Raw genomic sequence first — 18075 nt, 5'->3', positions numbered from 1 at the left:
TATCATTCTTTTCAAATAAGCTATAAGTATAATACTATTAATGTGATAGATTAGGATAGATAGGAAAAATATAGTGCAGTAGAAAGTACTGTAGAATTGTATTGCATGAATTACGAAAAAAATTGCATCATTGTTTTATCATTTTTACAGGTTAAGCAAGCATCCTTGACATTAATTATTTGAACTTTTTACGTTATTTTAATATGATTTGAAATAAAATAAATAAAATTATTAGAGTCAGAAACTAAAATGATAAATTTATAAAATCTAATAGAGAAAAAAGAGAGCAAATTCTTCGGTTTTTGTCACTGGTGTAATTTGGTTCACTTCCCTACTTCCCTCACCTACTTCATCATAGGTTTTAATTTCCCCTAGTTAATGATGCCAAACGAAATCAAAGTCACCACTGAAAGTGTTAGCTTTAGAAACCAACATTGACTCTTAAATACATTCATCTATTCAGTTGCGCTCCCTTAATTAGGTTGTTTAATGGTTTTGAATTACCCACATAAACATGGTTGTTAAACACTCATTATGAATAAAAGATGGAATTATGTATAATATTGTTTCAATCACTTCTAAATACAAACAAAAATTACACTGAGTATTTATTATGAAATTGTTGAGCTTCATTTTAACTGCATAAATTAGACAACACATTACCTAATCAAATGAAAACAAAATCTGATAGGTTCACTCGCTTGTACCTATATGCTATCAGTAACTAAACTGAAAAAGTGGTTCAAGAAAACAAATGGGAAAGAGTGTTGTTTTTCACTGATGCAGATTTTTTTTTGTTTAACAATTTCCTCCATCACAATGATCAATCACTCATTCACTTATCACCTTCCTCATGCAGATTATACCACGTAATTATCAGCCATAATAAGCAAACCTTAGTGGCCAATTAACTAGATAATCAAGTGTTCCACATCTGTATATGAATGAGTATATCCATAATGTTTTGGGGCCTTCAAGATCATGACATAGAGAGGCATGGTCATGTACACTTGAGTGTATACTTAGTGAATTATATTCAACCAGCTGTCAACACATAATGTCATTATTTGTCATCAACAATCTCAAAAGGATTTCCCCAGTTAGAGACTCATCACATAGATTCTAGTTGATCTTATTGCTAATAATATTTTGCATGTTCTGTTCCATTTTCTGGTTTAAGGAAAAATAGGATCTGTGAAATCAACACACGAACTTGATATATACCTGATAACAACTTACCATTCAGTTTAAAAAGTAATTGTGTTATCATGAATCACACTCATCTGAAAAAAGGGGTTGAAGTAAAGTGGTGGAAGTAGCATTTGGTGAAGTTACAGTCAACCAAACACACAGATAAATTAATCTGCTTTCATGCAGACATGTGTATGATGCGTCTTTGATCATTATTAATGGCTAACTACAAACTTGTCTAGTGTTTATGATGAATTGAAATGGGGTAAAGTTATATAATGAAACTCTCATCTTAATGGAGGCCCACAAGACAATTCAAACAATTATTCCCTTCTATTCCCTACTTTTCTCACTCGACATGAAATTTGCCACACACAACTGTATCATTTATAAGGTTTATTGTTAAAATGTTTATCTTTTGGGCTCTCTTTGTTTTGGGCTTTTTCCTGCTTGGCCCATTTTTTTACTTTTCTATTTTGCTTATTATATTTTCTTTTTGTAATACCGCATGTAACACACTTTTCTGATTAATGAGATTATTTTTTCTTTTTTTTTGTGCTTCTTTCTTCCTCTCAACGCTTCTGCATTTTTCTTCTTACTGTGCAGTTCCTGCTTCTAGGGTTTTATGCTTGATACGCTTCTTCTCATATTGTGTGATTATCTCTTTTATGGTGGTATTAAAGTTTTTATTTTTGAGGAGCTTTGTTGCGTTCTCTAATTTTTTCATTCTCTTTGAATATTTCTTTTCTGTCTTGATTTTTCGTTTTTATTTGTTGTGTTTGCGTTTTTCAGTATGAGGAAAGAAGAAGAAGAATCGACTTCATACTACTTGTACCTTTATCCGAACGAAAGTCCAACCAAACCTCTTGTTTTATGGGTGTTCGATTCTAATAACTACCGTTCGTGGAGCATATCCATGCTCACTTCGTTGAGTGCCAAGAATAAAGTTGAGTATGTGGATGGCACCGCTTTTCAACTAGCGAAAACCGATTCCACTTTTTCAGCATGGAATCAGTGTGATAGTATGGTGGTTTCTTGGCTTTCACGTTGTTTCCATCTCTATTCGTCAAAGTATCATTTGGATGGACAAACCCCCCAAAAAAATTGGAATGATCTCAGAACCAGGTACGCTCTAGTTGACCTCTCGTGTATTTCTGACCTCCAAATGGAGACATCTTCTTTAAATCAAGACGAGTTTCCATTACCGAGTATTTCACCAAATTAAGGGTTATATGGGATGAGTTAGAAAACTTTAGACTCAAACTTGTTCACATCTATCAAAAGAAATGTTCTTGTAGTGTTTGCTATATCATTTCTTAAAGAAAAAGAGAAGACCAAGCCATGTAATTTTTAAGGGGTTTAAATGATTTGTAATAATATTAAACCTCATATTCTTTTGAAGAACCAGTTCCCATATAACATATTGAAAAATTATTTTTTAATAAATGCTCATGGGTTTTAGATTTTGGAGCAACCAATCATGTATGTTTTATTTTATTTAATTTTACTACTCATCATTGCATGAGTCCTATTCTCATAAAATTACCTAATGGACATTATATGTTTTTGCTAATTATTTTGGAACTATAAATCTTAACCATATGATTCTTCTCACTAATGTTTTATATGTTCAAGATTTTTCTTTTAATCTTATTTCTATCTCTAAACTTACCTTTTCCCTTAAGTGTGATTTGATTTTTTCTTCTAACGAGTGTGTCATAAAGGACATCAAAACCAGAGACAAGATTGGTTCAACTGAGTTGATTAGTAGTTTATATATTTTTGATAGATCTTTTAAACATCATACTTCTCATATCTTAAACTGTATGGTTAAAAATTTTGGTCTTTGGCACCATAGGATGGGGCATCCTTCTGATGAAAGACTAAAGATTTTGAAAACTTTTTATCCTAATTGTTATGTTGAAAGATCTTATTTTTGTGATGCTTGTCATCAAGCTAAGCAAAAAAAGCTTCATTTTCCTTTTAATAGTTCTCAATTTGCACAAATATTTTATTTGATTCATATGGATATATAGGGGCCATGTTTTGTTATCTCTATGCATGATTATAAATATTTTCTCACTATTGTTGATGATTTTTTCCGCTTTACTTGAGTTTTTTCTACGCATGATAAATCTAAAGTCAGAGCTAATGTTGTGAACTTTAATTCTTACATTTAAAACCTCGATAATGGAAAACAATCTTAGTATTTTTTCAACATTGAGTGAGACTCATTATATATTAGTATATGTGTATAAAATGAGAAAAAAATGGATTAGTTTTCTGCTTCCCTCGTTTTGAATGGTCATCGAGAGCCACTGAATATTGACACAGATTAGTGGAAGTGTTTTTTTTATATAACTTATCTTCTTTATGTGCAATTATGCATCCAAGTGTTGTGTAGTCATTATTTCTAAATGAAGTTTAGGTGTATTTAGTTGGAATAAAATAGAGAAGTGTACTAGTAATAATAAATGTTCCTTAAGAGCTAGATATTCCCTTGCATGTGGTGTTCTCAATCTCAGTCTTTGTTTTTTAGTCTTTAGTCTTAATCTTCAGCCTCGGTCTTTGGTCTTTGGGTCTTCGGTCTTAGAGGGATACCTGCGTTTATACTCCAACATTCAATTTTGCTTTCAGTCCGAGTAAAAAGTATATGTAGAAAGTCAAAGATTCATTACTTTTGACCTTAGGGTGTCCACCTATTTATAGTGATTATATTGAGTCCTACCTAATCGAATGATTAAGCTAGGCCCAAGTGCTCCTAATCATGTTTTGTAGGTTGTTTACTATTCAACATTTGTTAATTACATTGTTAGACCCTCAATTTCGGTTGGAAGGACCTTGCTGAGATGTCGAGATACTTACTAGGTTCTCAGTACCTCAAATATTGGGTAGTACACTGATAAGTGCCAATATAGTAGTTTTTATGATTGAGAAAATTGAACACTTTGGAACTTAATTGTTGCTTAATGTAAGAAAATTACCCTAATCTGAGAATTATTGAATCTGATTATATATTTTGAACCAAGAAACAAATGAAGAAATTTAATCTAAATTTTTTTGTAAATTGCAGATGAATATGAAGCATTGAAAGAAAGAAAACAAAAACTTAATTGGATCACAAGAAGAATTAGCTCAAGCTAGAAGATTTAGCTTAAGGTAGAGGATTTAGCTCAAGCTAAAACTGTCCAGATTTGATTAAAGGTGCAGTACTAATCTAGCTCAGACTAAAATTGTTAGCTCAAGCTAAAAATGCACCGAAAGATCTAGCTTAAGCTAAATTGGCTCGCTTGAGCTAAAGTTAATATATAAATTTTGGAACAAAGTGAAAAAATAGGCGGTGGAAAAAAGGTGAGATCTTTAGAGAGAAGTTAGTGAGAGAAGAAGAAGGAGAACTCTATTCTAGGAGAAGAACTTGCTCAGATCAACCCTTCTTATGCAATTCAGATGAAGAATGCAGATTGGAGGAGCTGTCATGAGTGGCTAAGTGCTTTCTAACTTGGGATTGAATATAATATACTCTGTTCAAATGTATTCTTGGTGATATATATATATATATATATATATATATATATATATATAATTTTCTTTTTTACTTGTTCTTGGTATTTTCGTTTCATGCTTATTGCTTGATTCTATCTGATCAGTGGAGTCTTGATTTTGATCGTTAAATTTAACTGGAAAGTACTTTTAAGGATTTGAAATAGACGAAAATACTTGATAACTTGTAATGCTAGGAATAGATTTCAGGTTATTGATTACATCATAATTTCGTTCCTAAAGCTGGATGATTTGTTAAATATCTGAGGAATTAGTGTTTGAGAAATTATCTTATGAATTTCATCTGTGAGGAATCAAGGTGAATGACTTTAAATTAAGCATAAAAAATAAGTAGTTTTGAGTATTATATATTATATTATTCAAAAATACAGATGATTGAGATAGACACAATTCAATCCAAGTATTTTTCTCTATATTTGATAAGTTAGTTTTGGTTTTGGTTGAATCAAACCATAAATCTCTGAGTTATTTGTGAAATCTTTAATTTGGTTATGAACATGTTCTCAAAAGTATTTTCTATACTTAATGAGTTTTATAACAAAACACCTTAATTAGAATTGTTCCCTTTGGGTTCGACATTCGTATTAGAATATATGGCCTTAAACGAGAGGGGGGTGAATTGTTTAAAGGGAGTTTTCGAAAACTTTTTAAGCTAGAACAAAATCTTTTGTATGAAACTCAATCAGAAATTCAATTAGCCAAGATATAAAGCACAAAACAGCAAAGCACCAGAAAAACAATCGGTTGTTTCTTCGAAACAATCAGTTGTTTATACCAGCAAAACAATAACAACTGAATTTAAATGAGTTTGAGGGAAGAAAGAGATACATAAACAGTTTATACTGGTTCACTCTTAAACCAAGAGCTACATCCAGTCCCCAGAATCCACTGGGCAATCCACTAAGCAATCAAATACAGATTACACACAAAACCACCAAAGAAGTGACCTTGAACCCTTCAAGAAACACACTTCCTTTGGCACAGCACACACCAAGAATGTTGATCTTGACAACCTCAAGAGCACACAACACTTCTTGGCTTACAACACTAGAAAATACAAAGTATTCAGAACGAATTACACTTGTTTACAGAATGAACTGAAATCAATACAGATGTAATCCTATTTCACTCTCTCTTGAGAAAACCAAAGTTGAAAAGTGAATGTTCAAATCTTGAAAGCAATCTCTCACAACTGAAAAACTCAAATATGTTTTTCTTGTTTTTTATAAAACATAAACGAACTATTTATAGCTTTCAAAGATTGGTCAAAGCATTTAATACAGGAGTGTATTCAGTTGAAAATCATTTAAAGCACACTCAACTAACAAAACGGAATTTTGTTAGGATTTTCAAACAAACAATCGATTGAAAGCACAAAACAATCGATTGTTTTGGTCAACCAACCAAAACAGTTTTCAACCTTTTCAAAAACACCTAAGAGTAAAACAATCGGTTGTTTCGACAAAATAACATGTTGTTTTTCACTTAGTTTGAAAAAAAAATTAATCTTAAAAGATTTAAAAACACTTTAGTTTTAGATTCAACAAAGAGTGGATTACACAGATAAACTACCCAGATCTTATCCTAAACACAGCAGCAATTTCAGCCTTGCATCAAACACATGGATTTGGATTCTTCAAAGCCTTTGATCACTCTTGATTCAACAATTCGTATTTTAAAGAGTACTATATTACAGTTGATTCGGTACACTTGCCGAGAAAAATCAACATACACTGACCTTATGCTCGAGTGTAAATGAAGAATCTTAAAAGAAAATTTCATTTCTTTGTCAGACCGACATGTTTTTGGACCTATACGGTATATTGGCCCCCTAGGTCCGATAATGTGTAACCTGCAAAGGGTTTAGAATGCTAGAGATGACATGTTGTTAGGCGATGTGAAGCGTTGCGTGATCATAATTGCTGATGATGAAGTGATCTTACGGATGGGGATGATCATGACGATTCACCTTCTCTTTCTTCAAAGCCTACAGTAGTGTGCCTCGTGGCTTCTACACCACACTTCATCATTATGGCACAAATCAAGGTCACAGTGATGATTTGGTTAACCTCCACTTGTCTCTGATCACAAATCGGTACTCAGTGGGGAACTTTCAGGCTGGCAGTAACACTCCCGAGTGGTCCTTTAGTTCACATGTATGGTTACAATATCCCTAAACTCGGGCGGGAACTTCATGGCGAGGTGGGGGATTAATATTATCGCCTCTAACTTGTTCAACGACGATCTTCAAAGGAGGACATTGTAGGACGTATCATCATCCACAATGATATACATGATCTTTATGATTTTATATATTTGGCTTCCCTCGCCAAAATTCATATACAGGTCAATATACCATAACGTATCCACGCGTTCTCCAAAGAAACTAACTATGTGTTTGTCATAAGGGGTTATGGATTTTCGAGACAACCTTAACTATAAGAACGTTTTCTAGTACAAAATATCCCTGGTCCACTAGCATTTTCATCATGACAAAGTTAGCCATTTTTAGGGCTGGCAATGCGGGCTGACCCGCCTCACATAAGCCCGCCCTATGTTTGGCTCACAAATTGTGGGTTGGGTTGGTCCGCCCCGCGCAACGAGTACATGCTCATTTCATTGACCCGTCCCACATAAGAAGTAACTCGCGAGCTTGCGGGCCAGCCCGCATAAGAAATTTTTTTTTTTTTCAAAATTAAAATTTCATTAATTATAAAAAAACTTATTTCTACTACTAAAAAATTAAAATTTTATCCCTGTTTCAATTCATTCAATTAAGATAAAAATATAAATTCAAGTATGAGGGTTATTAGAAGGCTTGATTAAAAATAATTAAAGTTTTGTTTTGCATTTATTTTTCCTATATATGTATGTAAATGTATAAGAATATCTTATCAGAATTTTGCTACAAAATATTTTAATGAATATGACTAATTTTTTAACCATCTTATTGAAATATATTCTTTATATTATTTTTTATTAACAAATTTTAAATATAAGACTTTACTTAAAAATAAATCCACTGTCACTCTTCATACTAATTTCATGGCTCAACTAAAGTCTTAGTCCTAGGTAACCTCTAAAGTCCCTTTTGCTTGTTTTTCCTTTTCTGACTGGTGTCTAGATCCCCTAGTTTGTATGTATTCGATTATATATAAGTGATTTATTTAGGTTGGTCAGATTGTATTTGTTATAGTATGAAGTTAGTGGCAAACTTCTGGGAGGAGGGGTTGTTTGTTTCTGTATGATTTTGTACATGGGTTGGATCACCCCTAAAGTGGTTCTTATGTATTTATTTTTTATTGTTGATAAAAAGAACTAACTCCTTTAAATGATTAAAATAAAACATTCTTCTTTTACTATATTAAATTTAATTTTTTTAAATAAAAAAATAAATGCCACACTACAATAATGGGTGAATGGGGTATAGTTTTTTTTTACAAAAAATATATTTGTTTTTTTATTTATGCGGGCGAGCGAGCCAACCTGCCCCGCCCCGCTGTTGGTCTGTGCAGGTTGCGGGTTATGCGGAACGGGCCTAAGCAGGTTAGCGGGCTAGATTAGTGAGTCTGCCCCGCACTTTTTGCTAACAGGATGCGGCCCAGCCCGCATGGCCTGCCCCGCATTGCAATCTATAACCACTTCTATCATGATAACAATGAGGTCATCTTGGTTGGGTAAATGGCTCTGAATGTGTCGTGAGTGAAAGTTATGGGCAACAAGTTTCTCTATGTTCTCCCAACTACAACATTAACAAATTAGATCGCCCATAAGTGTCTCTTTCAGAAAAAGTTTGTTGTCCTTCCTCCTACGAAACCAACAACAATGGTGTTGATAACGACGCTTAAAGGCACACCCTCGTTCTCAGTCTCGGTCCCAACTTCCTTCCCTTCGGGTTTTGTGACTCTTTTGGCCCTCTCAGTTCTCGATTGATTTTAGCTGAGGGTGGTCCTCTTCATAATTTCCTCTTACAAACCGACGAAGTTGACCGACTTGTATAAGCTCTTCACACTTATCCTTAAGGGCTACACAATCTTCTATCGCATGCCCATAATTATGGTGGTAATGATAAGTGCCAGATTTCAATAATATTTCATATTAAAATATAGGCACTTGTGGATATTAATTGATAAAATAAGCATAAAATAACCCTTAATTTATGAATTTATACCATTTCACATATTTTGTGATTTTAATTTGAATAAGAACGATTTATTCCCAAATTTGTGTTAATATCAGGATTCTATGGAAGAATGAAGATGATTGAGCAAAAGGATAATATAGAAATCTAAAAAGGAACGCTCTAGCACTCACTAAAGCTCGCCCAAACTCGCCTAAGCCAGACGCCCAGAGGATCTAGCTCAAGTGAGCTTAATTCGCCCAAGCGAGATTACTCTAGTGACATTGGGTCTTTTTCGTGCAACTCACCTAGGAAAACCCAATAACACCCAAGCGAGAAGTCACTTAGCCTAAGCTCAATTAGGTTAAATATGAGACTTGAGGCACAACCCTAGACATGCAAGATTGAAAGAAAAACACCATTGAGTGAATTATAATCCAATTGGGAGAATAGGAGGTGTTAGAAACCTTAGAGGAGGCAACCGTCAAGGAGAAACATCTGGAATCTTCTTTTCTTACTCTCCCTGCTTGTAACAGCCATCATGTGTGGCTAATTCAACCCTTTGGGATTAAGAGTAATTTGTTCAAACTTTTATGTATTGAGGTGATATTTAAACATAATATTTTGTTTTTGATTGATGATTGATGTTATCATTTTGTTAGTAATGCTTGTTCGCCTTGATCTCAAAATTTAGATTTGAATGGAAAGTACTTTTAAGTTTCTAACCCAATAATGCTTAACATATTTGAATGCTAGGAATTGATTTGAAATTTTAATTGCTATCAACGTCTGATCTTACTGATAAGAAGTTTTTATAAATATGTGAGGAATCGATATTTAGGAAATATATTAATAATTTTATATGCGAGGAATCTATATAAATGAATTTTTATTCGAGCATCAATATCAATCACAATCCCTATTTTTTCAATTGAAACAACAAACTCTTTGACTTGTTTTTTTATTACTCATTGTCATCATAACAAATCCCAAGAAACTTTATTATTCGGTTTTCTATTTAGTGAATCTTTTACTTGATTATTCAATTGTTCCTTGTGGGTTCGATATTCGTCCTTAGGACAAATTATTACTTTTGACAACACAGTGCATTTGTCGTAGAAAAGTCATCAGGTAACGATAATGATTCATTTGATTTACATTTGGGGTGTATGGGTCTTCCTCAATGCCAATAACAAATCAACATTTAGGGCTTCTTCCAAACCTTGGTCTCAGTTCGCGTTCAAAGGTGTATATTGTATGAAACGTTGGGATTGGAGGAGTTTTTTCTGCCTTATTGGTAGTGGTGGTGACCTATGGTGATCCTTCTCGGGCACTCTCCTCTCGGCAGCGTCATCTGGCGATCTTACCTTGTTATGGAATTCCCTCAACTCCTCGAATGCATGAACTTAATCGCTCTTTGTCGCAACTCATTTAGGTTTGTGGTTGGTTTCTTCCAGAGACTATATGAGAATAGTCCCTGCTTAAGCATGATAATCATGAGATGCATGACCACCTCTGGCTCAAGCTTCGAATGCTAAGGGAAACTTTCCCAAACCACTCCATGAACACACTTAATGACTTTGTTTTTTGTTATCTTATATTAACCAGCGATCGATATTAGGTGATGGGGTATACTCATGGCGAATTACGCTCCAAGCAATCAATTGAATGGGTGGGAGGCATGTGAACCAGCTTAGGGTAGCTCCCTTTAAGGATGTGGGGAATACCCGACATAGAAGCGCATCCTTAGGTATGTGCAGGTTGACTTGTGTGACATAAGTATCAACATGTTAGTTGGGGTTGGTAGTGCTAGGGATGCCAATATGGTGAAAGTTTTTGGCCTTTTGTGTTCTCAACACGATATGTTTTAGAGCATATGGGGTCTCGGGGTTCCTCATAGGGTATTAGGATCGTCCCACTACTTTTGAGGTTTTGTTTCATCCAAGAATTTTTAGTTCTAAGGGCATTTATCTCCTTCACATTCTTCCACTTGAAGGTCTTTAGATCCTTCCCAAGTTCCAACATCATTACCATAGGGTCCTTTCGGTGGTTCTCGATTTCTTCTAGAGTGTGTTTGTCACTGTCCATCATGCTTCGTGTAGTTACCATGTGGTTTTCTCCGACCCCGTGATGGCCGCCAAAATGTTTATGCAGAACCGGATATTCCCTCACACATGGTGTTCTCGGTCTCGTTCTTCGGTCTTGGCAAAGATACATGCGATTATACTCCAACACTCAAGTTAGTTTTCGGTCCAAGTAAATGATATATGTAAAATGTTAATGATTCATTACTTTTCACCTTAGGGTGTTCAACTATTTATAGTGATTATATTGGGATCCTACCTGTACGGATGATTAAAGTAGACTTAAGTAGGCCCAAGTGCCCCTAATAATGATTTCTAGGTTATTTATTGTTCACCACTTGTTAATTACATTGTTAATTCCTTAGTTTTGGTTAGGGATGACAATGCTGGGCGGGCCAACCCATGACCCACTATTGCAACTCGCTAACTTGCTTAGGCTTGCTCTACATAATCCGCAGTTCACGAAGGCCAAGTGTGAGTCGAAGCGAGCTGGCCCACATAACTTGCATATCTTAAAAATCTATAAATTTATATATGCACCCCTATAATTTCTTCATGTAGCCTCATATTCTCAAAAATTCTAAAATTATGCATTCCAAATTCTACAATATGGAATACAAATTTATATTTTGCATTGTGCAAATCTGAAACACAAATTTTAACTCCAAATTCTATAACTCATGAAGTCTCTGAATTCCACATTTTGAAATCAAAGAAAAACATTCAATGAAAAATGTCAATGGATAATTTGAGTATTTTTTGAAGTATGAGGTGCAAGAAAAAGGCATGAAAGTGTAGGAAGAAACTCCCTCAAGTCCCTAATTCATAATACCTTCACAAAATTTGATAATAATTTTTTAATATTTAATAGTGTTTTTTTGTTTTTATGAAATGCATAGATTATTTAGGTTTCAATATTATTCCAATGCAGTAGTTAAACCTCAGATTTTTTTTAATAAATTTAATGATATATATATATATATATTATTTTATATTATTTTTTAAATTAAAATAGTAATAATGTGTCTAATAATGTGTCTACCTGTATTATCTTAAAATATATATATATATATATATATATATAATATGAAATATTTTATTAGTGAATTTATTAGTATGATTAAAATTCAAATTTAATTGAAAATCATAACATTATAATAATACTAGTATGTTATTACACATATGTCATGAAATTAATACTATTAGATTATTTACATAATCTATCTAAATAAAAAAATTAATTTAATAAACAAAAATCATTCAAAATTTATATTTGAAAATTTACTTTTTATTATTTTTAAAAAACATTTCTTATACACCAACATTTGTGCGGACCATTAAAATTAACCCACATTCATTTTCCTATACAAAGTGGATCAACCAAACTTGCGTTTTGTGGATTAAAGATTGTCATTCCATCTCAATGGGAACATCTTATTGTTTATGTTGCCAAAATATCAAAATACCGAATGAGTTCTCAATACCTCGGTTATTACAATAAATAAACGCATAATTACGTTTTTTGTTTTGTTTGAGTAATATGTTGATGTGGTTCCTTTGAAGTTTTCGTTCTTTTATTCTAGTTATTCAAACAATTTGTTGTAAGAAACAGTTTCTTATAACAAAATTCTAGTTAATGTGTATGTTTGACGTTGTTTAGAGTTTGAATTAATTCAGAAACTTTAAAAGGCTTAAAGACGTGAACTATACAGGTAAAAAGTAAAAAATTTATTTAAAAAATAATAAAGTATTAATTCAATTTATTTTAAACTTAGATACAATATTGGTTGATTCGTATAGATTTGATAAATTAATTATAGTGTTGTTTTGTTCTAATCTTCTTACATTAAATAACGTTGAATTTAGAAATTTTCTGATTTGGTTCAGTAACTTCTACTAAATAAATATAATACATTGTTATTCTTACTATTTTCGTCTAAAGTAATTTTAATTTTATTTTATTGTCTCATAATTTAAAATATAATTTAAAAAAAAATGTAGACTTTAATGTAGTTGTGTAGGTGAAATTTTATAGTGTGTAAAGGTTGAAGAGAGTATCCGAAGGGTGATATTCTTCCCGCCATTTCTATCGTCTCTGCGGACCTCCCGCTATGGTTCATTCATTCAAGTTCGCATTGTGTTTTCGATCCTCTTTTCCTATTTCCTTTTATCTCTCTCAATCTCAATCTTTCTGAGTCAAAATATATAAAAAAATACTCTAAATAATTGACAGATACAAATAAATAATGTTGAATGAGTCAATGTGCATGTGGAAATAACTGTAAAATAAAGTTACTCAAGTTTACTTACTTACTAGTTGATGTGATTCCAATAGCCACATAGAACAAGATTCTTGACACTTTGAGGAATCACCTTGAGCTGGAAAATGTAGAGGCACTTTCTTAGAAGTTGGATCATAGTTCTAAGATCAAGAACTCACCAAAACAAGTACCAAATCCCAAACTCATTTGGATGAACCAAATATTGTCAAATTGAATCAACAAAGGAGAAGGAAAAGAACAAACCGAACAGAATTGAACTTCAAAACAAAAGAACCGAACAGAATTTAAAAACTAAACAGAAAATAGGTGCTGGAAAATTAAAGGAACCGAAACAAAAACAACTCAAAACTCAAGGCAATAAGAACAAATTGAAGAAGAAGAAAGGAAGGAGAAGAGAATGCTCATGAAGATGGAGGAATGGTTGGATGATCACGCCACTAGAAGAATGGATGCTCCTAGATGAGTGTGGAAGCCGCCACTTGAGGAAACCATGGTCCTTCAAGATAAGACTAGAGAAGAAGCTCAAAGCTCTCCAAATGCTCACTCCAATTTTGAGTATAGTTTCTTTAGATAAAATTCAAATCTGAATTTTACAAAGGAAGCACCTCTATTTATAGCCTAAGGTGCTGAAAAATAGGTGGGAAATTTCAAATAAACTCATTTGAAATTCCCACCAAAAACAAGTCACATGGGAGGTGTGACCTTTTTCTACTATGACACCTCCCAAAAACTACACCTACACCTATCTACTAATACACCCCCCTAAAGGTCCTATTTAAAACCTAAAAGATGCTATAACAAAAGAGGTTTCTAAGGTTTCCCTCTAAGCACCTTCAACTAAAGACACTACAAAAAGAGAAAATAAATGTCCTCTTGCTCCCAAGGCTTTGAACATGCTTCTTGTAATCCTTTGAGGTGGACTTTGACCTCCATGGGCATCCTCCATTTGTGCCTCCACCTCTTCTTGAGCTTGATGAGTGGCCTCCATGTTCTCTTGGGCTTGATCTCCATCATACTCCCCGAGTTGGAGAGAATTCGACCACGAATTCTGGATACCTATAGAAAAAGGAGTTAGATCGCTGACATTAAAAGTATGACTACCTAAGAATGTATCAGGCATATCTAACTCATAAGCATTGTCATTAATCCTCTTGAGGACTTGGAAAGGTCCATCCCCTCGAGGCATTAGTTTGGACTTCCTTTGAGTAGGAAAACGATCCTTCCTCAAGTGAAGCCAAACCCAATCGCCCTCATCAAACAACAATGCTTTTCTCCTCTTATTGGCAAGTTCAGCATACTTGCCAACCTTCTTCTCAATTCTCTTCTTGATGTCTTTATGCAAAGTTTTCACAAAAGAAGCCTTTTCATCCCCATCTTTGCACAAGACATCGTCAAGAAGGGGAATAGGAAGAAGATCAAGAGGTGTTAGGGGATTAAACCCATAGACCACCTCAAAAGGAGAATGGGAGGTGGTAGAATTTACTACTCGGTTATATGCAAACTCAACATGGGGTAGTAAATTCTCCCACACTCTAGGATTCCCCGAAATAAAGCATCTCAATAGTTGTCCCAAAGTTCTATTTACCACCTCGGTTTGACCATCGGTTTGTGGGTGGCAAGTGGTAGAAAATAAAAGCTTAGTTCCAAGCTTGCCCCACAAGGTCTTCCAAAAGTGACTCAAGAACTTAGGATCTCTATCGGACACTATAGACCTAGGAATCCCATGCAAGCGAACCACTTCTTGGAAGAAGAGGTTTGCAATGTGGCATGCATCATCCACTTTGTGGCAAGGAATAAAGTGAGCCATTTTTGAAAAACGATCCACTACCACAAAAATGGAGTCCTTTCCCTTTGATGTCTTGGGTAAGCCTAAGATGAAATCCATAGATATATCTACCCAAGGCATTGAAGGGATAGGAAGAGGAGTATAAAGACCATGGGGATGCATTTTAGATTTAGCTTTGCGGCAAGCTATGCATTTATCACACAAACTATGAACATGTTTATGCATATGAGGCCAAAAGAAATGTTCATGCAACACATCCAAAGTTTTAGCAACCCCAAAATGTCCCATTAAGCCCCCCTCATGAGCTTCTCTAACAAGAGATAATCTAATAGAGCATTGGGGAACACAAAGACGTTTTCCTTTAAAAAGAAAGCCATCTTGAATAAAAAAATCTTTGTGTCCTCCCTTAAGACACTCTTGATAGAGGAGAGAAAAATCAAGGTCATCATGATAAAGTTCCTTAATGTGATCAAAACCAAGATATTGAGAGGTTAAAAGATTTAGCAAGGTGTATCTTCTAGAAAGAGCATCCGCCACAATATTTATTTTGCCTTGCTTGTGTTTGATCACATAAGGAAATTGCTCAATGAATTCCACCCACTTAGCATGCCTCTTGTTAAGTTTGTTTTGGCTTTTCAAATATTTAAGAGATTCATGATCACTATGTATCACAAACTCTTTGGGAAAAAGATAGTGTTGCCAAGTAAACAAAGCCCTAACAAGTGCATATAATTCCTTATCATAGGTGGAATAGTTGAGATGACTTCCCTTCAATTTCTCACTAAAATAGGCTATGGGGTGGCCCTCTTGAAGGAGAACAGCCCCAATACCTATGCTTGAAGCATCACACTCAATCTCAAATGTCTTAGTGAAATTAGGAAGGGCCAAGATGGGAGCATTAGTCAATTTTTCTTTCAAAGTATCAAAAGCATTTTGTTGTGCTTCTCCCCAATGAAAGACCACATCCTTTTTCACTATGTCATTGAGTGGTGCGGCAATGGTACCAAAGTTTGGGACAAATCTTCTATAGAAAGAAGCAAGCCCATGAAAACTTCGGACCTCATTCAAAGATTTCGGTGTAGGCCACTTTTGAATGGCCACCACCTTGGTTTTGTCCACATGGACCCCTTTACAACTCACAACAAACCCTAGGAATTCTATATGATCAAGAGCAAACATACATTTAGCAAGGTTAGCATACAAATGTTCCTTCCTAAGGGTTTCCAAAACTTGCCTAACATGCAACCTATGGTCATTCAAAGATAAGCTATAAATGAGAATGTCATCAAAGTAAACCACAACAAACTTACCAATGAAAGGTCTAAGAACATGATGCATGAGGCGCATGAAGGTACTTGGTGCATTAGTTAAACCAAAAGGCATAACTAACCACTCATATAAACCAAAGTTGGTCTTAAAAGCCGTCTTCCATTCATCACCCGGTTTGATACGGATTTGATTGTAGCCGCTTTTAAGATCAATCTTTGAAAAGATTTTTGAACCATGTAATTCATCCAACAAATCATCTAATCTAGGTATGGGATGCCTATACTTAATGGTTATGTTATTTATGGCCCTACAATCCGAACACATTCGCCATGTGCCATCCTTTTTTGGCACTAAGATGATAGGCATAGCACAAGGACTCATGCTATCTTGCACCCACCCTTTTTCAATCAAAGCCTCAACTTGTTGGCGAATTTCCTTGGTTTCACTTGGATTGGTCCTATATGCGGGACGATTTGGTAAAGAAGAGCCCGGTATCAAATCAATTTGGTGCTCAATCCCTCTCAAAGGTGGAAGGCCATTTGGAGGATCTTGAAACACATCTTTGAACTCTTCTACCAAATTTTCCAAGCAATGAGGACTATCAACAAGTGTTTCTATGCTAAGAGTTCTAGGGATGGCTAAAAAAAGAGGATGATGAGCCACTATTTCCCTTTCAATGTCACGCCTAGACACAAGGAGTGTAGGCTTAGAACTCTTATCTTTTTTATCTTTTTTATCTTTTTCACTCTCCCTCTTTTTCTTCATGATAACTTGGTCCTCATGGACTTCTCTTGGAGAGAGAGATTTTAAAGTAACCTTGTGACCATGGAATTCAAAAGATAATTTGTTGGTAAAGCCATCATGTAAAACTTTTCTATCAAATTGCCAAGGCCTTCCCAAAAGAACATGAGTGGCTTCCATGGGCACAACATCACATAATACCTCATCTTTGTATTTTCCAATGGAGAAATGGATGAGGACTTGTTTATTAACAATTATTTCTCCTACTTCACTAAGCCATTGTAATTTGTAGGGCTTTGTATGAGAGATAGTAGGCAATCCAAGCTTATCTACTACTCTTGTACTAGCCACATTTGCACAACTACCCCCATCCACTATCAAGGAACAAATGTTGTTTTGAATAAGACATCTTGTATGGAAAATATTTTCCCTTTGACTTTCATCAAAAGGTTGTGAAACTTGTCCAAGAAGTCTTCTCACAACTAACAAGTCCCCTTCAAGTGGACATTCACTCTCTTCCTCACTAGATGCATGAGAATGCAATGAATGCTTTGAAGAATCCGAATCATGCTCACTAACTACAATGCCCTCATGCATGTACATACTTCGTTTTGAAGGACAATTTGCAGCAATATGACCATAACCCATACATTTAAAGCATTTAGTGTTAGATGTTCTAGTGGGAGACTTAGGTCTAGATGTTGATGGCTTAGATTCCTTGGGTTTGAAAGAAGAATCTTTGGAAGGATGTTTTGAAAAAGAAGTTTTGTTTCTCCAAGACTTGGAGTAGTATCCATTATTGGAAGCATTTTTAAAAGAGTTTTTCTTAGCAAGTTGGGCTTCCACCTTCATTGCAAGATGAACTAAAGAGCCCAATGATGAATACTCTTGTAACTCAACAATGTCTTGGATATCCTTCCTAAGACCACTCACAAACCTAGCAACCATGGCTTCTTCACTTTCTTCTAATTCAATTTTAAGCACAAGCGTCTCAAGCTCCTTATAATATTCATCCACATTTAGCGTGCCTTGTTGAAACCG

General features: G+C 34.5%; 1 protein-coding gene across 3 annotated transcripts in view; it reads left to right on the top strand.

Moving 5' to 3' along the window:
• The first annotated feature begins 1726 nt into the window (after positions 1-1726).
• LOC137835159 (uncharacterized) overlaps positions 1727-18075 on the top strand; it is a 26021-nt gene continuing 9672 nt past the window's right edge. For 2 of the 3 annotated variants that reach the window (XM_090302184.1, XM_090302186.1), the window contains exons 1-2: positions 1727-1865; positions 1984-2316. In XM_090302184.1, coding sequence (XP_090158310.1) covers positions 1985-2316 — 332 coding nt within the window. In that variant the 5' untranslated portion in view covers positions 1727-1865; position 1984. Of the gene's footprint in view, positions 1866-1886; positions 2317-18075 lie in introns of those variants that run through there. The other variant, XM_090302185.1, reaches the window with a different exon arrangement.

The sequence above is a fragment of the Phaseolus vulgaris genome, chromosome 5 (assembly GCF_051622355.1).
Source record: "Phaseolus vulgaris cultivar YP4 chromosome 5, ASM5162235v1, whole genome shotgun sequence".
Taxonomy (NCBI): domain Eukaryota; kingdom Viridiplantae; phylum Streptophyta; class Magnoliopsida; order Fabales; family Fabaceae; genus Phaseolus; species Phaseolus vulgaris.
This window is presented reverse-complemented; position numbering and strand designations above follow the sequence as displayed.